Below are 24,259 nucleotides of genomic sequence, written 5' to 3' on the forward strand. Positions count from 1 at the left end.
TAGACGCTAAGCTAAAACAGGTTACGAAAATACTATTACGGGGGAGACCTTTCGAGATTCGAAGTCCGGTAATGATATAGCGTGGACAGTCGCAGCTTAAGTTAATCTTGTTGTAATCTGGCTTACGGCGCGTTATGGGTATTAAATCATAATTGGATGAGGAACAGGTCAAGTGACGACCGGAGCTTTAGACGCGTTCCTTATGACGTCAAAGAGGTTTTCGGTTGACACGTTAACTGGATATAAATTGGATTAACGATATCGGAGTTGAAATTGAATACAAATTTGTCACTTATGTTAGAGAACTGATTAGTTTAGGCATTAATCGATAGGAGGTTGTTTATATTTTGTTTTTATTTATTGGGGCTAAATTGACAGAGTGATTTAAACGAGAATAATTACATACTTTACTTTGAACTTTTGTAAAGATACTTTCGTGAAATGCTTTTTAATAAATAATAGTTTAAAAAAAACTAATAAAATACGCTTTTATAGAAAATCCAACAAAAAATTAGAAAATAAATTTTAATAAATTTGAAATAAAAATATTGTAAGAAAAAAATGATTTTATTGTAAAAAAGAATGGGGTGCTTTTCAGGATATTATCAAAATAACCCTTCTACTCCATGCACCCCACGCTTTTTTTACAATGAAATCATTTTTTCTTACACTATTTCTAATTCAAATTTATTAAAATTTATTTTCTGTCTTTAGGTTGGATTTTCTATAAAAGCATATTTTGTAAATTTTTTTAAACTATTACTTATATTTCATTTTCTAGTTGAATTTCAATTTTTTCAATATATTTTTTTTAATATTTAATTATCATCGGTCCTAAATAAGTATACCAAATTTCGAGTTAATCCGACGTTTTGAAGGGGGTCAAAATCATGTTCAAAGATTCCGTTACATACATACGTCTGAAGCTAATAAAAGCGTATTAAAATGTCAACAAGGGTCGCTTTGAACGAACGCGTTTGAACGAACCTCAATATTCTTGTCTTCCCACCAACGCTTAACGAACTGAGTTAGCTTGTTCAAATGATTGTCACTGTCACACATCTCGGACGGTTCACACATCGCGTTATTGGTTATCTAACACAAACATTTCTAAGTACGTTCAGAGATTGACACGAAACGGTCACGTAATAATCCGGAGTCTTCGTTGATCACGATAATATACACTGGCGCTCGAACGAACTGTCGTGTACCGAAATGCTGTTCGCAAATGTACTAAATCAGATTTTCAGATGACAAACTTTATATGCAAAAAGTTAGCCCTTATTGGGAGGGATGATAAAAGCCCCAAACAAGAAATCTACCTGCGCGTTGAAACAATAGAAGAATAGTTTCGAACAATCATTTTGAAGGACATTGTTTTCTCTACCGCCTGCTCATTGGCTGTCATTGTTTGTGACTTTTATTTTAATTTAAAATGTGGGCGGCGCATCATAGATAATTTTCTCAGCCAAAAAAGTTGATTTTGGAATGATATCAACCAAATAAATATTTTTTAATATATTAAATTATTTTTAAAATAATTCTTAAATATATTTTGTTGAAAATAATTAAACAGAAGTTAATTTTAACATTCTTCAAAGTCAATGGTATGTAAAGTCTGCAATAATTTATGGATGGTTAATTTATAAAAGTTTATAGTGGAGCCAAATACAAGTTGTTACAAGCAGACGGGAATAAGGCCCACCTGATTGCAATATAGTCACCGTGGTGGGAATGCTACTAAGTGGCTGCATAAACTGCATATTGCTGCGTACCCTCCTCAGAGCTCGTTCTAAGATAGGCTAGGTAAGTTATATATCGTCAAAAACTATAAAATTTTATACCCTATTTTCTTTTTGAACTATTTCATTGAAACAGCCACATACATAAACAGATTTTACTTTTTATTTGTCTACTTAATCGTTAGCAGCCTAAGTAGCTATTCCAACTTCGCGCCAGATCCCTAGGCGAGTTCATAGGCTCAACCTAAAATAATTACTAACACTGACCCTAGTAAAAGCAGTGCTTCGCAGAATCTACTACCGGATCGGAATCGCAACCCACAGAGAAGGTCCGGCGCGAGATTCAGTGAGTATATTCACAACGTATGTTGAGTAAAAAGTATGAGTACCTAATGAAATGGTAATTTTTTTTTAAATACATACCTAATATTGTACAAGTTTTTGAACTAAAATTTTTGCAATGAATTTTGCAATTTATAGGATTTATGTTTCGAAGCGTTTGATGTTAGATTCTATATTCTTATTCATAGTGAATCAGTGGTTTTATAATACATTTTAACATAACCTATATATTTTGTTTGAATAGTAAAATCTATTTCTAGTTACCGTTCATTGGGTAACTACTACTATGTATGAGTGATCACGTATTAAGATATAACACATGTTTGTATGTTTGTTTTATGTACACGCTTTCATAGTTTCAAGGTATTTGATGTTAGGGATTATTTTTTTCAGTAGTTAGTTAATAGTTTGTTATAAGATAAATACAACATAAATCAGAAAATTGATGTAGTGTGTTCCACGAAAACTATAGAATGGGAAAGAACTTGAATATTAAAAATAGAAAATCTAAAAAAAAATTGCGAATACAAACTGCTCACCAAATGTTTGACCAAAATGAATATATGTCATTAATTGGCGAGCCAACACGTTTATCCTACCTATGCTGATAGCCTTGAGAGACTATTTCAGCTTCACCCTAACGTGTATAGGTGAGCTCACGGGGCTCAAACCGGAGTGCTGCTAACACTGACCCTAGCAAGAGCAGTGTTTCGCAGAATCTACCACCGGATCGGAAACGCGACCCACTGAGAAGATCCGGCGAGAAACTCAGTGGGATGTGTCTATGAGTTTTTTTTTTATTTTTTTTTATTGCCTTTCTAGGCAGACGAGCATACGGCCCACCTGATGGTGAGTGGTTACCGTCGCCCATGGACTTCAGCAATGCCAAGGGCAGAGCCAAGCCGCTGCCAAAATGGGTATAGAATGGGAAAGAACTTGAATATTAAAAATGCACAAAAATGAACACAAACTGCTCACCAAATGTTTGACCAAAATGAATAGGCTCATATATATGTCATTCATTGGCAAGCCAACACGGAAACGAATGCACTGTATATTATTAAAACAATGACAGCGTTCGCGGAAAGTGAAGCGTCTGCGAGATAAAAGGAGCCGCCGCCTTTGAAAAACGCCGAGAATGAGACAAATTAATAATAGACAAATACGTATTGCAACCGAACACATAATAGAGAGCAGCGCCCACCTCACTGATAGCATTGTTTTCAAGGAAGCTGTTATTTTTGCAAAACTTAAAAAATCTTTTAGCGTGCTTTTTGTAATATCACAATAGAGATGTGAATGTTTTGTTGAGTATGTAGGTAAAGGGTAGCTTTGTTTGCTGTCTCGGAAATTCGTGTAGGTGTTTATTGTGTGAAATTAGCTAAAAGCTTGTATATTATTGAAACATTATTTCATTAAATAATTCTATATGTATATTTAGCTATTGAAGTTACCCACATAGTTACAAGGAAAAAAATTATTGAAAGAAAAGAGTCCGAAAAAGATTCTGCATTAAAAAAAATACACTCTTTTACAAAACGACACTCATATATGAAACTCATATATCTATTGAAATAAAAACAAATTAATTACAGCTTAAACTATATGGAATAAAAGGAATCAACAAAATGACAGTGTGAAATGTTGGTCAATTTATCATATTCGTAGCCACACACTGCATCTATGAATACGAATAGCCATTATGAATATAGAGAAGAGATATAAAGGGAGGAAGTAAATTACATATGTATTTATTTATTTATGGGTTTAATTGATCGAGTATCGCTTCAAACTATAGTCTGTGAAGCTACTGAGAGAGATAGAATGCTTAGAGAACAATTGCATACCAAAACAATTTACATTAATAATTGGGCAGATTTAGGGTGGCACTGCTCTTGCTAGAACAGATGCTAGAAAATTATCTGAAGTCGAATGCCGTAAACTCGCCCCAAAGTTAAATCTACTAGCAGATAAGTTGGTTAAAAAAACTGATAGTTAGTCAATAAGCGATCACATCGCTAAAAACGATATCTTCTAGAAAAAGGTACAGTCGGTAAATTGTGCTTTATCTAACACTATTCTAATGGGTCAATCAAAACATTTATTTATGAATAAACATGCAATTCGTTTTGTTTTATTTGTAGAACTAGCTTTTGCCCGCGACTCCGTCCACGTGGAATAGTTACTTTGGCATAACGCCAAATTTTACCCCCCACTTCATTTACTTCATTTGAAAATATTTTTGAATTATAGAATGTTAAGGAGCTATTTAAGCCCCTATTTTGAAACATTTTTTATTGGTGCTCCCCTTACCGTGTCCGGTCTTACCGTGATGTTATATAGCCTATAGCCTTCATCAATAAATGGGCTATCTAACACTGAAAGAATTTTTCAAATCGGACCTAAGATTAGCGCGTTCAAACAAACAAACAAACTCTTCAGCTTTATAATATTAGCATAGACAAGCAGCCCGCTCCGGCTCCGCTCAGGTCTTTAACAAAAATTTCAACGATATTTGACGTTGTTTTATTTTTTTAAATAAAAGAACACTTATTGCGGCATAACTATAATACTTAGATATATGCTGACGCGAAACTTTTTGTAAATTATAATGTGTTCTACAAAGTCATAGTACATTATTGGAGTTTACTCCTTTAGAATCGATTTACATATATAGGCCCGGGGTATGAAAATTATGGGGACCAAAATCGTACTAGCATGTCACACGAAATGCGTTATGCGCCTGATTGGCTCCTGATTGCGTGATGCGTGCGCGCGCCAATCAGGAGCCAACGCGCGGCCGCGTTATCGCAGGTGACGCCGGGCTGCTGCGCCGGCAGTCCGCCACAAAGCCTCGTACTGATCGCGCGTTTCTCTCATTATTGTATTTTCATATATTTGTTAGTCGTTTGTTTTGTGTCTCGTTAATTTGTTAATAATCTGTAGTGTATCGTGTTGTCGTAATATAGAACTATTTCTCGTATTGTTTCGTTTAATTTTTTATATCCAGTAAACTCCAGTCGTGCGTCGGAGCGGACACACACACTTTTTTTTATTCTATCATCAATAGTTTTCGCAGGGCACGCGATGTAAAGAATATTTTAGGTTTTTTTTTACACCTTGGGTTACATTATTGGAGTTTTAGTAAGGATCCCTATTTTTTTTTCAAAATAGATTATGTCACTCGTGAATAGTGTAGCTTCCAAACAGTGAAAGATTTTTTTAAATCGGTTCAGTAGTTTCGGAGCCCATTCAATACAAACAAACAAACAAATCTTTCCTCTTTATAATATTAGTATAGAATAGATATACCACAGAACCAGTCGAACAGAACATCTACATCGTTTAAAACGTATAATTATTGTGCAAAATAGCAAAATGTTGTGCCGTGGTCGAGCCGAGCACTAGCGGGCGCTATCTGATGCGCCATGATATAGTACGCGATGCGTTAACCGATACAGCGGGCTACATTTTGAATTATTAAAGCTAGTGTAGTTTTCGTTTGGAATATGGAGAACGTTTTCGCGGTTAAAATCCTGTTTTGTAGCCTTTGTAATTGGTCATTCAATAGTCCTGAAATGTCCTAATTGTAACTTCTAATTTGTAGTCACAGTCATTGACGTGCGCTTATAAAATTAAGTTTTTTTTTTATTATTATTATTTATTGCCGTTGTAGGCAGATCTAAAAAAAAGAGAAAAAAGATGTTCAGATCTGGTAAAGGAAGTACTTGGTGATAGTCTGTACCATGCGGTCCATGCCACCCATGATCGAACACAGTGGAAGAACGTCACATGTGGTCGCAATCCTCAGTAGTGAGGGAACGATATAGAAGAAGAAGGCAGACGAGCATACGGCCCACCTAATGGTAAGTAGTTACCGTCGCTATTGGACGTCAGCAATGCCCAAGGGCAGAGCAAAGTCGCTGTCTACTATTAAGTACTCTCCGCAAGCCTCGTTTGAAGAAGGACATGTCATAGCGCTCGGGAAACACCGTGGATGGGAGCTCATTCCAAAGCCGGATGGTACGCGGCAGAAAAGATCTTTGGAAACGCACTGTCTGTATCGTGCCCGTTTTTGCCGCAAAGCAGTTAGTTGGTTCTAGATTGAAGGAAAGAGATTTGTTTAGTATGAAAGTATTTTGAGATAAATTGCGAGTCAATTTTATACTCGGACAATGGTTTACGCTTCTTTTTTGTAGTTGTATTGGACCAAGTGACGGTTTTTTGTTTACTTGCTACATAAAATTTATTCAACGTTTTTTCATCTAAACTTAGGTTTCAGCTACTTATAAGAAATGTTAACTAGTTCACATTAGATTAGTTGTGGGATCGTCTACCAATTAACACCGATAAAACTCCCTATTTCTCCTGCGAGAAAATGACGTAAAGTACTTGAAGGGTTCTTTACACAGAATTTACACGGCTCAAGTAAAATTAAGCGCGTATACATACAGTCATATACAGTAAAAGTTTCTTATTCGCGCTTTCTTCATTCGCGTTTTCATTATTCGCGATCAAAAAAATGCGAATCGATTTCCATATTCGTGGCTAGTCTTCTTTATTCGCAGATTTAATCGATACATCGATGCATACATGCACATTCATAAAAAGGATTCCAATATTTAAGTAGGTAGGTATCCCATCGAATATCCTTTCTAAAAGCGTCGTCAAATGGACTACAAAAAAAAATACTATAGACCTTATTACAACTATGCCTAAAGTATATAGTCAAAAACTTCAATTAAATTCTTTTCTTTTGTATACATCTTTTTTTTTGTCGCCTAGGAACATATCTCCTATAATCAATCAATATAATCAATCAATCAATAAACATAACCATTCCATATTCGCGGTATATGGGCGGAACATATAACCACAGAATAAAAAGCTTTTACTGTATGTCATACATAAAACAAACAGATACCGTTCTTATTTTATCCATTACGTAAACACAACTTAATATTACGCATAAGCAAAATATAAATAAGTCTCTTGTGTGTTCTAATTCTGAATGCGGAATCGGCGGCCATATTGGAATCGTTAACAAGACTTAGAAAAGAATAGAAAAAAAGCGGGAAGATATGTTATTAATATCTGTCTAATCAATCATTATTTTTGTATTGTCAGCTTAATGTAATGATTGGAACATATTGCTGTTTGTCTGTAAGCAGGTATTCACGTGTTTTTCCCTAAAGAATCAATGGTTACGGTTCAAAGTTTTAAATTGATTTTTTTTCTCGTTCAAGTGCACACGTTGCTATTCCCAGAACGCGTGTCTCCGTGTTGCGGAGAAATACCAATCTAACATGATTATATTTGATTTTCGCATGCCGTAAACAAAATTCAAACTACTTATAAGATCTTTAAGCTGATTAAGCCATAAAAGTTGTTATAGTTATGTCGAATGTAATTAATTAGAGCAGAGGTATTATTTGGATTATATTAAAAAAATTGTTTAAGGTTGTCGCGTCAGTGTTGTATTGAGGCGCCACGTGGACGGAGGTAGTTTACACGGAATAAAACTCTATGCTGGATTAGTGAGAATCCATTATTGTTTGTGAGATGATATTGACTTCAAACACAGACGCGTGTATCGCTCGGCCGGCACTAAGCCTGTCGATTAGAAATGACGTCATTATACGCGTTATTACCATTGCTTTAGACGGCAAATTTTTTTTATTGCTTAGATGGGTGGACGAGCTCACAGCCCACCTTGTGTTAAGTGGTTACTGGAGCCCATAGACATCTACAATGTAAATACGCCACCCACCTTGAGATATAAGCTCTAAGGTCTCAGTATAGTTACAACCACGGTTACAACGGCTACCCCACCCTTCAAACCGAAACGCATTACTGCTTTACGGCAGAAATAGACAGGGTGGTGGTACCTATCCATGTGGACTAACAAGAGGTCCTACCACCAGTAATTAGGCAAATTAAATTTTTCGGGTTTGATTTTTATTACACGACGTTATTCCTTCACCGTGGAAGTCAATCGTGAACATTTGTTGAGTACGTATTTCATTAGAATAATTGGTACCCGCCTGCGGGATTCGAACATCGGTTCATCGCTCAACACGAATGCACCGGACGTCTTATCCTTTAGGCCACGACGACTTCACATCTACCTACGCCTACATAAAGGACCACGAAAAACAACCAAAAAATTCTATGTCAACTCCTGCCCAGTTAAATGCTTTGTTATTTAACCACAAGAACAGTTTATGGTTTGCTGTGGGTAATAAACAAAACAATTAATTATATATAAGTAGTTATAGGTATATGTATAAGCCCCTACGTTGTATTTGATACGAATTGTGCTCTTTCCAACTCTGCCCAAAAAGTTTGGAGTTTAAAACAAAACAAAACAATGTTATCAGTACAGCGGTGTTTGAAATCACGGTATCCATTAACTACGCCCACAAATGCGATATGAAGGAATGTCTTAAATAATTACTTTAGTAGGCTTTGATATTATCATGACCAGCTGTCTCTACTCTAGATCAATATTTTATCTGTAATAAAAACATTAAAGTACATAATAATTCAGCTATTTCTTTTGTATTTTCGATATGGCAATAGATTTCTTACGAATTAAACTATTAAAATCCAAACAAACGCTAAATACAATCTTAAATCATCACTTTTTGTGTTCAAGAACTGATTTACGGAAAAATATAACAGATGGCGCTAGTAATGGGCGCGTACTTAAAAATCTTAGAAAACTGAAATATTTGATTCTAAATTTATTAAGGAAGATACTAAATATCATTATGGTCTAGCTTTGAAATAATGGTCACGACTTAGCGATTTTCAATTTATCAGATTAAAATATTGATAAACTAATTTGATTAAAATTAAATGTTTAATTAAGAATTTCTAAAAGCCGTCGTTTGACTTCTGTTAAAAAAAGGATGAAAATTAATTAAATCTTCACAATTCAAAACCTTAATTAATGAACAAAAACGCGTTAAATATAGAAAATTATATCTAAAATTTATATTATAAAGAAATGTATTAAAATACACAAATTCATTCGTCTCATTTTTCAAACCTTAATTGCTTTTAATTTTGTACTGCGGGACGCGTTGCTTATATTTTATTATTCGTAAGACGAGCTCACGCTCCGACAAGTGGTAAGTGGCGTGGCTTTTTTTTTTTTTTTTTTTTTTTTTTTTTTTTTTTTTTTTTTTTTTTTTTTTTTTTTTTTTTTTTTTTTTTTTTTTTTTTTTTTTTTTTCCTATGCTGATAGCCTTGAGAGGCTATTTCAGCTTCACCCTAACGTTAGTAGGTGAGCTCGCGGGGCTCAACCGGAGAGTTGCTAACACTGACCCTAGCAAGAGCAGTGCTTCGCAGAATCTACCACCGGATCGGAAACGCGACCCACTGAGAAGATCCGGCGAGAAACTCAGTGGGCTGTGTCTATGGGTTAGTTCGCTCGTCGAGCCCTTCGTCGCAAGCGACGGGTTCGACGAGGACGGTGACCGGTGCTTGTGGTGCCTAAAAGCACCGTTAATGGATCAGGAGGATCCGTAATGACGTGCTTTGGGCGACGTCGACGGTTTACCATTCGGTCTACTGGGTCGGGTATGTAATTTCCAGCGGCTACGATGAGAGGGTTCTCATGTCGTGCCGCCTTCTCAAAATGGCGCAGCGATGCCGACTGTAGATACTTACTAAAAGAGTCGAGCTCCAGGTCGTCGTGGAGATCCACATTCCTAAGGAACCAAGGCGCTCCGACGGCTATCCTGCAGAATCGTGATTGAATAACCTGAAGGGATTTCAAGTGGGTGCGGGCTGCGTGAGCGAACACTACGCTTGCATACGTCATGACGGGGCGTATACAAGTTTTGTAGAGAGTTACCTTATTGCGGAGGGACAGTTTGCTTCGACTACAAAGCATTGGATAGAGTCGTCCTAGAATAAACGCGGCGCGGTCGCGTACCGTTTTTATATGGGGACGGAATGTCATCCCTCTGTCGAGGGTGACGCCTAGATATTTGACCTTCGAGACCCACGGAATGGGCTGGCCAAAGAGAGTGATGGGACTAACGGCGGAGGTGTTTGCGCGCCTACTACGGAGTGGGATGCTCGAAGTGATGTTCGGAGGGCGACCCCTTTTGAAGAGCACCGCTGCGCTTTTCGTGGGGTTAATGTCTATTCGCCACTTCCGGAACCACTGGCCCATGGTGGCTACTGCGATCTGGAGTCGCCGATGAAGCAGCGACATCTTCCTACACGAGTAGTAGATAGCCGTGTCATCGGCGAAGAGCGCTAGATGGGTCTCCGGAGACCGGGGTATATCATTGATATACAAACTAAATAATAACGGGGAGAGCGCGGAGCCTTGCGGGACTCCGGCAGTCAGTTGACGGGGACGAGAGCGAGTTCCCTCTACTCGATATCGAAACGAACGGTTCGACAAGAAGTCTCGTATGATGAGCACGAGTCTGTCTGGCACTCCCATGTTGTACAGTTTGTAAATTAAACCGTTGTGCCAGACTTTGTCGAACGCCTTCGCGATGTCGAAGAAGAGGGCGCCGGTCGGGATTTGTTTACGCCTATTTAGCCCTATCAGAATGTGCTCCGTGAGGCGGTGCACTTGTTGAACGCACGAGTGTTTTGAGCGGAATCCGAACTGTTCGTCTATGAGAATTTTGTTCGCGGTAACAAAATCCCAGAGGCGTTTTCTAAGGAGACGTTCGTAAATTTTTCCTATCGTCGAGAGGAGACTAATCGGACGGTAACTAGAAGTTTCGTTTCTCGGTTTGCCCGGCTTATGTATACCGATAACGTCCGCTTCTTTCCACACCGCGGGAAAGATGCAGTGCGTCATAGCGGTATTTAAAATTGTAGCCAACATTGCTATCAGTTGGACTGGCAAAAATTTTAGCGCGCGGTTGTGGATGCCGTCGGAGCCTGGTGCCTTCCTAGGTTGGAGGTTGTGGATCGCGTCTCTAACTTCGTCAGCGGTAATGGGGGGTAACGCGTCCGAGGGCGGCAGGGAAGCTCTGCGCTCGACCTCCCTGTCGACTAACTCGGTGTGTTCGGGGTCCGCGTGTTGAGTGCTGGTGGTGCACTGCTCTTGCAGTGCATCGGCCAGCAGCTCTGCCTTGTCATCGTCATCGAATGCCGGTGGTTGGCCTGAAGGGCGTAAGAGGGGAGGCATAGTAGCGGTAGTTTCGGATTTGAGAGTCCTAGCTAGTCGCCAGTATGCTTGGTGGGAGGGCGCGAGTTGTTCTAAATAACTATGCCAATTATCGTTACGCGCGTCGCTTAAGCGGGAGTGGACTTCGCGTTGTAGACGACGCATCTGAATCCGGTTTGAATGCGTGGGCAGACGATCGTAGGCCCGGATTGCCGCGTTCCTAACTCTTAAGAGATTCCTAAGATCGGGGGACAGTCTGATGCGGTGGAAGCTGTCCTCCACATCGACTTCTTTAGAAGATCTAATGATCGCGGAAGAGATGTGATCGGTAATGATGTTTATGGATTCGACGGTGTCCTCGGGGGATGGATTCGAATCCGGGCCGTAAGGGAGGATTGGCGGAGCGGCGTCGGCTAGGCACGTGCCCAGCTTATTCCAATCCACCATGGTCCTCGTAACAGTGACTGGGTTGTGAGGGCGACCGAGCTGCATAACGACAGGTCGGTGGTCTGAGTCGAGCTCTGACATTGCTTCGATGGAACGTAAGCGCAGAGTTACGTTCCTAAGCAATGCCAGGTCTATAGTGCTCGGACGGAGCGCGATGTTATACGGATAACATGTTGGAGTTGGGGGACCGACTATTTCAAAGGTGAGGTCGTCTATAAACGCGTCGAGACGCCTACCGTTGACGTTTGTACGATGGCAGTTCCACCTAGTGTGGTGGCAATTTAGATCGCCTGCCAGGATGACAGAGTCTCCCATGCCGAACAGTGACTCGATGTCACTGCTCAGAAGGGGCTTGTCCGGGGGGAGATAAACGGATGCGATGACGATCGGCTGGTGTCCCGTCAGCGAGATACGGCACACTGACGCCTCGATATGTGAGAGCGAGGGAGTATCGAGAGGGACAACGTGCAGGGCCCGCCTATAGTAAATGGCAGTCCCGCCTTTGGAGGCGGTGAGTCTGTCATTCCTAACCATGACGTAATTCGCGACTTTCGGGTCACGACGCGAGGGCTTCAGACAGGTTTCCTGCACTAATAGAATATCTACAAGATTGTCGCGGAGGAATTCAAAAATTTGATCGCGTTGCCGCGCGAGTCCGTTAGCATTATAGAATGCTAACGTAAGGGAATACGGTTTTTCTCTACCTTTTTGCGCCATTGGTTACCGGTAAAGATTTTTATAACGTGCGGGACACGGACTCGTAGACGTCCATATGATCGAAAGCGGCCGCGAGCCGCTGTTCGGGGGTTACCGACCTACGTATCGCGTCTGCGAACGATCGCAGACGGTCGAAGTTGACCGCGGTAACGAAGTCGCGCACGAGCGCGAAGTCGTTGACGGCAGAGGGTTGCGGGGGACGGAACGCGGGCGCGGGGCGAGGTGCGAGCAGGGGCTGGGGCGCGGGGCGTGTCACGAGCGGGGGCGGGGGTGCGGTTTCCGTTCCCGCCTTCGTATACGGCAGCGGTTTTTTCCACGCCGACACCGTGGGAACTGCAGCCGGCACGAAGGCGGGTTTCGGCACTGAAGGCGCCGAAGTCTTTGGGCCGACGGTTCGGGGGGCTGGGTGGGTCGGACGTTTTCGCGGAGCCCTAGGACATCCACGGTAGTTCGCGGGGTGCCCTTGCTTAAGGCATAGGACACAGCTTGGAGGTTCGGTCGCGGTTTCCCTAACACGCGAGCAATCTAGTGTGGCGTGGTCGCCGAGGCACTTTACGCAGCGGGGGCGCGCGTGGCAATTACGAGCCGAGTGGCCGTAAAGCTGACATCTGTAGCACTGCCCGGGAGTGCCACGTTTATGGGGGGCTTCGATGGAGACCCCGGATAGGCCGCAGACTGTCGAGAGGCATGAGATCTTTTTCTTGGCCTCCGGGGTTGGCTCCAACGCGACGAGTATCATGTTGTAGGGCTGCTTGCCCCGCCCGCTGTGCATCCGATGCACACTAACTATAGGGAGTGCCTGAGTGATCAGGTCCTCCTTAACGTAGTCTATGTCTAGCTCTTTCGGTACTCCGCGTATTACTACACGGAGCTCGCGGTCCTCCTGAAGAGCATAGGTGTGGAAACCTATGTTCTCCTTTCGGAGGTATGCTGAGAGGGCCCTATGGTCGCCCGGCGTTGCGACCTTGATCTGAATCCCATGCGCGACGTTACGCGCATGGGTGTAGTTGATTTTATTTGCCTGAAGGGCCTGGGAAACGCGGTTCCACGCAGTTTTTTCCTGGAGAATCAGCGGGGGCGGGGCAGCTGCTTTAGGAGCGGGCGCGGGCTTGGGACGCGGCTGCGGGGTTACGCGGCGAGCGGAGTCCGACTCCGGTGTCACGACTACCTGCGGGCGGGAGGCGGTCGCGGATTTTGTCTGCTTCGTCGTGGAGCTCCGGGACTCCACGGCGCGAGTACGCTTTTTACCGCGCGTTACGGTTTGGAACCCATCCGAAGTTCCAGGCTGAGGGCTTGACGCGGATTCGAAATCCATCTCCGATTCGGTATCGGAGCCTGAACTCGAAACGATCGAGGTCGCGACGGACGAGACGCGCGATGACGTAGTCGACGCGGGCGCGGGGGTGGGGGTAGCGCTAGGCGCTTCGTGAGTCGCATCGTCGGAACGTGCGCTCGAACTTAACGCGGCGGCGGGGGGGGCGCGGCGTGCCTCCGAGGCACGTTTGAGATACGCGGCGACGGACGCGGGGGGGGAGGGATTGCCACGGGCGGCCCTAAACTCTAGGTACTCGGCCCTAATTGACGGGTACCTATCCCGGAGGAACCCGACAATATCACTAACGTCTTCTTGCTCCATTCTTCGGTCTTCTTGCCCGGGGGGGGCGGCCCCGGGACTTTTGTTGAACTCGCCGAAAGGCGAGGCCCCGGATAGGATTTGTAACCCCCCTGTGCTGCAGGACAGCAAGGAGCAGGGGGGGGGGAATGCCTATGCCGTGAAAACGGCAATCGGCGGGGAAAAGGAAAGGAACCCGCTCGGGCTGTATAGTGCTACAGCAGGCAGAATCGCGAGCGGGGGTCTAGTCTTGAAAAAGACTGTTGTTTTGGGAAGGGTTAGGAAATCGCTAGCCTGTGAGTGCCACAGGAAGCCTGATCGTAGCGATTGGTTGCCTTGAAAAAGACAGTTGGTATGAGGTGGGTATTCACGGTCACAACACTATCACGCACAAATGTGTATTCCGATGCGTAGGTCGCAAGCGACCAACGGATTGGAAGGCACGTTCACACACAACCGAGTCGTAAACGAGAATGTATTCACGGTCACTAAACTGTCGAGCACAACTGTGAGTTCAGAGACGTAGCTCGCAAGCGGGCCACGGATCGGAAAGCACGTCCGCGCACGACCGAGTCGTGAGCGAGAATGTGGCGTGGCTAAGGACATCACTACGAAAATATACCTACCTACCCCGAGATATTGGCTTCAGTTGAATGACCAATGTTTTGCTAAAGTTGAATCGTTTTCGAGATACTTAAGCGACCACTTTCGAATTCTTCCAGAATGTCATTGACCTTTGAGTCTCTTTTAGTAATAAATAGATCGACAAGAGCCTTAGTTGAGTAAGTATTTGTAATATTATCTTTTAAAACATTCTGTTTTATGAAGTTTATGATCAAAGAACAGCTTATTGTTCGTCATAGCGTTTTATTTTGAATCACGCTGCTTCTAGTAACTAATGTCGCCATTTTCATTTGAAATACCATGGATCCTACTTCTATAGAATATTCACTATAGAGCTGTTAGATACGAGAGGTAGGTATATCTGAAGAGCGTGTGTCGAATCTAAATCCAGTTGTGGTCTAATTTTCATTTTCATTACAGACCTGTACGTTATATACGAAGCTCACGGAAAGTACGCCTTCGCGGCTGACCTGAAAGCTCTTAGCCTTGAACTTCAAGTATCGATTACGGAGTTGTAAAAGTAAGTAAACAGAATTATCGATAAGAAGAATCGAATGATGCGACAATTTAAAGCGGATTGTAACCTAATTATAAGTTTGAATTTTCTTTTGCTTTTGTTCACGGCTTACTTGATGCTTAATGGTCACTGAACCTCTTTAGAGACACTGTCAGGCTCAATAGTACAAAGTATAATACAGCAGCAGTACCTTCCGGTATGAAGGAACACATTAAACTTGATCATAGACAATATCAGTCGACAGCTTCTTCTCAGTGGGTCGCGATTCCGACCCGGTGGTAGATTCTGAGAAGCACTGCTGTTGCTAGGGCTATTGTTAGCAAATTCTCTCAGGTTGAGCCCATGAGCTCACCTCCCCGTCTGGGCGTGGCTGAAATAGCCTCTTAGGCTACCAGCGAATAAGTGGGGAAAAACAAACTTGTCATATAATTGTGATTAACTCGATTAACTTAAAAATTATTCTTTTTAAATTTCCAAAAATTAGTTGAAGCATCGTAATATTTCTAACTAGTACAATTCGAGGAAGGCATTTTTGTGTCAACACCGAAATTGATACCTATATTTAGATCAATAAAACTGATATTCCAAGAGTCACTCAAGCCTGTACCGCTCCACGTTGACCTTGAACTCCAACAATTTAATTATAAGGTAACTTTGATGTGTGTGTTTTACGAAGAACAGGTAGGTCTGGTGTTTTTTGCACAGCAATTACTATAATTATGATTCGAATACACACTTACATGTAAAAATGCTGAATTTAAATTGCAATTAGATTTCAAGCGCGTCCAAGTTTAATTTTGATGATTAACGGTTAACTAATGTTTGTACGTACGTATAATAATAGAATCTAAAGATTTTGTGGGTAATGTTAGTCTTTATTTGCAAACGCATACGATTTACTTCAAATATATAAGCTGAGATTTGGATTTATGTTAAGGTAACGAAGACAAGAACTAAAGAGTGAATGTAAAGTTTCTTCAAGCAAAGATTCTGGCGGGAAACGAATCTAACATCGCTAACAATTAGACCAACAGTAAACTGAAGTATTGAAGTCGTTGTGGCCTAAAAGATAAGACATCCGGTGCATTCGTATCGAGCGATGCACCGGTGTTCGAATCCCGCAGGCGGGTACCTACTAATTTTTCTATTGAAATACGCACTTACCAAATGTTCACGATTGACTTCCACGGTGAAGGAATAACATCGTGCAATAAAAATCAAACCCGCAAAATTATAATTTGCGTAATTACTGGTGGTAGGACCTCTTGTGAGTCCGCACGGGTAGGTACCACCGCCCGCCTATTTCTGCCGTGAAGCAGTAATGCGTTTCGGTTTGAAGGGTGGGGCAGCCGTTGTGACTATACTGAGACCTTAGAACTATATCTCAAGGTGTGCGGCGCATTTACGTTGTAGATGTCTATGGGCTCCAGTAACCACTTAACACCAGGTGGGCTGTGAACAAGTACACACATCTAAGCAATAAAAAAAAACTTATACATTTGTACACAGAGATATTTACCGATGTGTAAATTTTATATTATAAGTATGATATCATAATATGTACCGCGTAATATGTTATGTCTATGTAAGTATATAATAATATGTGTTCTGTGTTTGTATATGTATATAATAATATTATCATTATTTTTCTTATTTCGCAAGATGGAATTCTTCTATCACAGGACTCTCTACACCACATTCAATTGGCTGGTAGAGAACGCCATAGACATTCAGTCCGCCATTATACTTTTGTGGATGAAGATAAATAAATAAATAATGTTGAAATACGTTATAAATAGTTACGGAACTCTTTGAAGACGAATCCTGAATTCACACTGCAATCAGACGCTTGGCTGCGCTGATCCGTTAATCAATAGCCGATGGAATAATCAGCGCTGTAAGTATCAAAATCGCTTAAGTATTTTCTAAAGCTTTTCGACGTCGGATTTGAAGCGTTGCACCAACATCGGAGAGTCAATCAGGCTAATGGACGTTTCGCTCAAACTGTGTATTTCGCTGATGGGCCACGATTTATTTCAATAATCCACAACGAACCATAATGGTCGCATAGTTGCCTCTAGCATGCTTGATCTTTTTTTTATTTTTATGAATGAATGAAAGATTACTGGTGGTCCGAAGGCCTTTCCAGTTTCACCAGGACAGGTGGGCGAGCAAAGGCTCAGCCAGGAGGGGTGAGATTTGCTAACAGCCGCGTGAGCGCCTCCGAAGGAGACCTAACAACTCAAGAGCAGCTGCTTCGCGAATTAATCTACTACCGGATCGGAATCGCGACCCGCTGAGAAGGCCCGGCGGGAAACTCAGCGGGCTGATGCATGGGTTAGGTTGCACGTCGACCTCTTTGTCGAGCTCGACGAGTACGGTTACCGGGGCTCCTCAGCCCGCTCCTAGTGTTAGAGCTGAAGGTATCTAAGGCAAGAGTTATTGTATCTGATGGATCTGTAAGGACGTGTCTAGGTCGACGACGGTGACTTGCTCTTGCGTGATTAGGATTTGATGTCAAAATCACATGGCTTCGTACTGACAGTCTCAATGTGTGTTAGTTTTTTTTATTACCCTTGTAGGCAGACGAGCATACGGCCCTCCTGATGGTAAGTAGTTACCGTCGCCCATGGACTTCAGCAATCAGGAGCAGAGCCAAACCGCTGCCTACCGTTAAGTACCCTCCACAAGCCCCGTTCGAAGAAGGATATGTCATAGCGCTCAGGAAACACCGTGAAGGGGAGCTCATTCCAAAGCCGGGTGATACGTGGCAAAAAAGATCTCTGGAAGCGCACTGCGGTCTTTGAACGTACTGGTATAGTAAGGTTGATATGCGACTTAAAGACATTATCAGGCCGTTGCCCATTTTTGTCGGAAAATTTTCAGGTTGGGTTGCAAACCAACCACACCATGTAGCACGATCTTTATTAACTATAAATCGGATTCGCGGAATTTAGAACTTTATATAGTAGAAAAAATGTGTGCGTGTACTAGTGTACACACGTAAGAAGTGAAACTTGTTTATGGCCTTATTTTTCGAAAAATGATCTACATGCAACTTTCTAGAAATTGGTTAAATAAAGTTAAATTAGATAAAGTTTAAACAAAAGGATTTTATTATCATAGACATGAATACAAATAATACAATTATTTCACTTTACCTTTTTGCTACTAAGATTATTACAGCATTTCATTAATTGTAATAGAATTATTACTATCATTGTCATTGTCATTATATATTTTTGTAATTAATGGCTTATGGTAACTGAAATATGAAATATATGGTTTACATTCCACGAAATTTAGTGACCGAGTAAAAACTCCATCAATTGTAGTGCCAGATCTTGTTGTTGACGTTTGAGGACTGTTTTTCATGGATAAATTCAATTTATCTTTCAGAAATTCAACTAGCTTCAAAGAATTTTCCGATGCAAAATTTACATTAAAATCTCCACTTAAAATCATCGGTATTTTATAATTATTGTTACCGAGTAAAGAGGCACCTTCACTTGTGTACGGCAACAATGAATGGTGAAGAAAAAGATGGCGCGTAACGGAAAAATGTGACGCGTAACCGAAAAATGTGACGGTAAATTTTTTTCCAACGCCGATAAAGAAGTTTCACTTCAAAAATATGAAGAGGTTGTTTAGAGATTTCTTAGTAGTTTCATTAATCTTCATAGGCAAAGATGAAAGCCACATTATTAATAGGTGTATTACTTTTCGTGACTATATTTAATAGCAATCGATTTATAGCATTGAAATCGATTTTGTTTGTATCTATAATGATAGCGAATGTGCTTCTTATATTATTAAAGTTTTCAACAATACAATGGTCAAAATTGACAAAACGTTCAATCGATTTCTAGGCTAAACGGTTACCATAACTCGAATAAAATCGCTATCAATCATTAAGATGGTCTTAACTTTTTTTTTTTTTTTTTTATTGCCTTTGTAGGCAGACGGGCATACGGCCCACCTGATGGTGAGTGGTTACCGTCGCCCATGGACTTCAGCAATGCCAGGGGCAGAGCCAAGCCGCTGCCTACCGCTTAATACTCTCCATAAGCCTCGTTTGAAAAAGGACATGTCATAGCGCTCGGGAAACACCGTGGAGGGGAGCTCATTCCATAGCCGGATGGTACGTGGCAAAAAAGATCTCTGGAAACGCACTGTGGATGACCGCAGTGGCTCCAGGTAGTATGGATGAACTCTACTCCGGTGGCGGGCGGTGCGATGGTAAAAACGAGATGCTGGTATCATCTCGAACAATTCCTCAGAGCACTCCCCATGGAACATACGGTACAAAATACAGAGGGAACCGAAGTCCCTCCGCAGACCCAGAGGCTCCAAACCAGAGGTCTTAAGTTAAAGTTATTCGTATGTCTGCGAGCAGGTTGTCAGTTAAAGCTTCAGTAATTCTGATGCTCGCGGCAATCGGTGGCAAGAATTCCAAAGAATGACTTTAAAAGCGCCGCTATTTGACATTCCACAATATATTCTAAACAGTTTTCTGTGAATTACATTGTTTGTTATGGCTTAGACGGCTGAAAGAGTTTCAAGTAGTAAACATAAACATCACAAGCGTTGTTACCGCCATTTATGTTGAGGTTTGAGGTCGAAATTCCAAATGTATTGTAAAATTGCTACGTTCCTTTTCAAACTGAAACGCATGGCAGGTTCGCGGCAGATATAGCCAGGACTGTGGTACGCGCCCGGTGCTCACAATACGCTCAACCGCCATAGAATCTCTTTTATATATTTAATAAGTCTTGTTTAACGTAAAACAATTTAATGAATAAATAAATAAATGTCAAATATTAAATCTAATTTAACCAATATTTAGGATAAAACTCTAATATTTAAAACGAACTTGAATTATTAGCTCAAATGTAATCTAGTGGAAAGGATGCCGGTCATCAAACAATCTACATTCTGATGTCATTCTAGTTCAAAAACTTTAGCAAGCTTAAAATGTTCGGGTTTCCGTGACCACCAAAAGAGTAATAAATTCGATACTTCCTATTAATAAGGATATATTATTATATAGGGAATACTCATAAAAAAACAGATTACTTTTTATATTTTCCTTTTTTAACAATGATAGCTTTGTATGTAGATAGGTAGGTACATGGGTTGATGAAACGGATAGAATCAGACACCATCTTCAAATAATAATAAAAAATTTAAGTACATATTTAGAAAACGCAAAAGAGGTTGTCAAAATGTATGTATGTACCTAATGACTGTCTTATTTGTTGTAAGCTAATTGGTAATGAGATATATAATTAAATTTTATTCAAACGTGTAATATATTAGTGATTTTTATTTATTTACTATTAATTTTAGACCAAGCGAAATGTTTGGCCTCGTCTCAACGTAGACCGCATTCACCGCGGTTTCGCTTTTTTAGGCTTCTTGTGTAATATTTAGTAGATTCAAATATGTCATTATCATAACATACTCAATTCAACCATAAATGCTATATGCTACAAATATATTAACAGCCGTAACCCTTATATACAGCCCACTGAGTTTCTCGTCGGATCTTCTCAGTGGGTCGCGTTTCCGATCCGGTGGTAGATTCAAGCACTGCTCTTACTAGGGCCAGTGTTAGCAACACTCCGATTTGAGCCCCGAGAGCTCACCTACACGCTAGGGTAACGCTGATATAGCCTATCAAGGCTATCAGCATAGGTAGGAAAAGAAACAGCCATAATTTAAAATTCCTTTTGTTTCGCGGTTAGAAGCAGAGGAGTCTACGGCTTACAATGAGCAATCACCGTCACTCATGGACCTAAGCTATACCAAGAATACAGCCAAGCCACTACTGCTCTGAGATAGTTTACGATTAGTTTTACAATTCTACAAAAAATCAATTATATATTCTTAACATTAACTATTCTTCATTTTCTGAATGTAAATTTATTTTCTTATTATAAAAAAAAAGAACATAATATTCCTAAATAACCTAAAGGTACATCTTATTATCCGCAACACGCTTCGTCAGATTACAGAAATAGAGTTATCAGCAACATGCTTCGTCAAAAATTCTATTCTTCATTAGTTTTATTAATTGAGAAAATAGGTAATACTCATAGGAAAAATACTTGGTAATAACGTTTCGGTAAAGGAGTTGGAAAATTTACAATTATCTAATTACCAACTGTCACGGCTTGTCATCTTCTATTTAATACGTTCAGATAATAATACACTGAAAGGAGCAGCTGAAGCCGTCTTCATATATAAAAAAGTTTGGGAAAGAGCTTCATGTACTACATATAAAGCATGAGAGCTTTTCGGAACGAAAGCATTTTAAAGACTAGAATACCCACTAAGGTAATTTAAATAATGTACTATGTAAAAATATCAATGCTATTCAGTTATGCATGTTGCATTACTCATTTCTATTCTCCTCTCTATTTCTATTTTATTCTCTTCTATTCTCTTCTATATATTCATTTCTAGCTAAATACAAAATTTTGAATTTACATCAGCACTGATTTTCCAGCGGACACATTCACACATTAAACAATCGAACACGTTAATTTCATCACTAAAACGTCGTACTTATGTAAATTAATGAAAAGAAATTAATTAAATCATTATCGGACAGCTTTCGCAACACATAATTCTTTTGTACGTGTAATTAAATTACATTTCAATTGGCCACTTAGACGCCCACACCTCTCTCGGCTAACAATGAATTGTATAGCCGATTGCAGTTTCATAATCGATCCAACAATTAATTCAGACGATTGTTTGGTTTATTTTTAAATAAAAAAATATTTTTGAAACCAAAATAAAGGTTTCAATGTTTTTTTTGCTAAGTAAAGAAATCGCGACAAGTTAGGGCACTATTGTTTTCTTGTTATCAGCGGGGCAGGTGTTGTATTAAACTTTTCCTTTCAACAGAGGGCTCCGAGCAAAGCACGCCGATGTGCCGCTTCTAATTTTAGCAGTCACGTTCCTATTGTTTGTCTTATTATGTTCCGGGACGCCCGTGTAACTGTCGATAGAGCTGCATAAATTTGGCGAACTGACCTGAATCATGAGTGCGGCTCGTGTCTTCCCCACAAACAAACATCAAACGACACACCCGGTCACTTCAAGTGCATTTCACATCGGATCCACTCTGTGCATGCGAGTGCGTAACGTAACACAAATATATTCGTGTGATTATACCTCGATATACAAGCTGCGGCGCTAACACGACCGTCTAACAGTCTGTGAGACCGGACACTGGGCTTCAGGCGCCGCAGAGCGGGATGAAAGATACGCGGGGGGACATGCATGCTGAAGGATGCCAAAGGAACCGGCCAGATGCGACAGGACTCCGGAGAAAAGAGACGACTACACTGCGTGACATTTGAAAAGAGTGTCTTTACACCACCTTTCGTGTTGCCTTACCGAACTAACCACTAACTCCGCGCCGTAAAGCTCAATATTGTAGCGTGGCGTAGAAGTTACGCCTTTGTCGCACCGAGTTTCAAATGTCCTCTAATGTGTCGCACAATCCGGAGCGTCGTTCTTAAAATACAGTCGGATAGAGGCTAGAATTGTGTGTTATTCTTTTGTCGGTTGTGTCGTCTGGCGGCGGGAATCGGTGTCGCGCTGTGTCGCAGAAGCGCGCTGTGCGAGCAAGACGGAAGTATGTGGGCTGTGGGGTGGGAGGAAGACGGGGAGGTGTCACCACGAGCGCTTTTTAGGGACTTTAAGCCGGATAAACGCAAACAGAGGTAGCTGCGGATTTTATGACTTGGCGGTTTTGCGTGGGCAGATGTGACCTTTCAGTGAGGTGATGAGCTACTGAAATGTGAAATACGGTAAGTTTAGATAGAGATATAACAATTACCTATAAACTCTGCACGTGCATAAATAAGACGTTAAACAATCACGTAACTAATCGAATATTGCTTTGGTAAACAAAAAAAAAAAAACTGCATATATTTTTTTTAAATACAAATAGGATTCCCATTATACCGGTGTCAACAAAAACTCAGAAGTCATAGTAGCCCAGTCGTCTCGTTGACTGACAAAAAGTGACTTCCCGACAAAGGTCCGTTCGTATTCGGTACAATGCAGTAGCGCCACCGTTACAATTACCGTACAATAGAAATGTGACAGTTCGGTTTGTCATCCCAAAGGCCACAGGAATGGCGTTAGTGACGTGCCAGTGGCCCCAGACGGATTATGTGCCGGTCCTATTCGTCGCGTGTAGCCCACCCACAAACAATGACGGGTAGGTACACACAATGACATTGTATAGCAATCATTACGGTGCATCAAAAAATTTACGGTATTTTAATTTTTGAAACAAGATTATGCTTTGGATCTTTTTTCTTAATTTTTTTTTGTCCCATGGATTGGTGGACTAGCTCACAGTTCACCTAGTGTTAAGTGGTTATCGGAGCCCATAGATATCTACAACCGCCACCCACCTTGAGATATTGGTTCTAAGGTCTCAGTAAAGTTGCAACGGTTTCCCTACCTGTCAAACCGAAACGCATTACTGCTTCACGGCAGAAATAGGCAGGGTGGTGTTACCTACCCGTGCGGACTCACAAGAGGACCTACCATCAGTAATCTTTGAATGTATTTATATTGAGTTTCCAATTGTATATTTGATTTGTTCGCAGATTTTTCAGGATAAGTCTCTTCTTAATTCTTCCTCAACCCTGAACTTCCTTCTAAAGCTACTTCCGCCTTGCAAGTCCACACTAAATTCTTTAATTCTAATCTTAAAATGGTAGAGCGTATTCTTAGCAAATATATTTGTATCAATGCTGCGAAGCGTCGACTTTATTCACTCATCAATTATGATAATTTCCATATTTTGTCTCAAGGTTATTTATTTCGTCTCAACGTTATTTACATTATTTGCCTGGAGACCGCCAACAACTTGACATCAGGTAAGATATGATCTCTTATGCCGGCAAAAAAAAGGTTATTAGTATTTTTATTACACCAAATGGCGAGATAATTTCTAGGCTCTACTTAAACAGTCGTGTGATCGAAGTCTCAAGTGCTTTACGGCTGCTCTTGCTAGGGCCAGTGTTAGCATCACTCTGTTTTGAGCCCCGTGAGCTCACCTACTAGTTAAGGTTACG

The 24,259-nt window shown here is 41.0% G+C and overlaps 1 protein-coding gene across 1 annotated transcript in view; it reads right to left on the reverse strand.

The window, feature by feature from the left end:
* LOC101744570 (uncharacterized) overlaps window positions 1–22,395 on the reverse strand; it is a 33,198-nt gene extending 10,803 nt beyond the window's left edge. Inside the window, exon 1 of the mRNA XM_012693412.4 lies at window positions 22,194–22,395. Coding sequence (XP_012548866.2) covers window positions 22,194–22,202 — 9 coding nt within the window. The 5' untranslated portion in view covers window positions 22,203–22,395. The remainder of the gene's footprint in view (window positions 1–22,193) is intronic.
* Window positions 22,396–24,259: the final 1,864 nt, after the last annotated feature.

This window comes from Bombyx mori, chromosome 21, assembly GCF_030269925.1.
Source record: "Bombyx mori chromosome 21, ASM3026992v2".
NCBI lineage: Eukaryota > Metazoa > Arthropoda > Insecta > Lepidoptera > Bombycidae > Bombyx > Bombyx mori.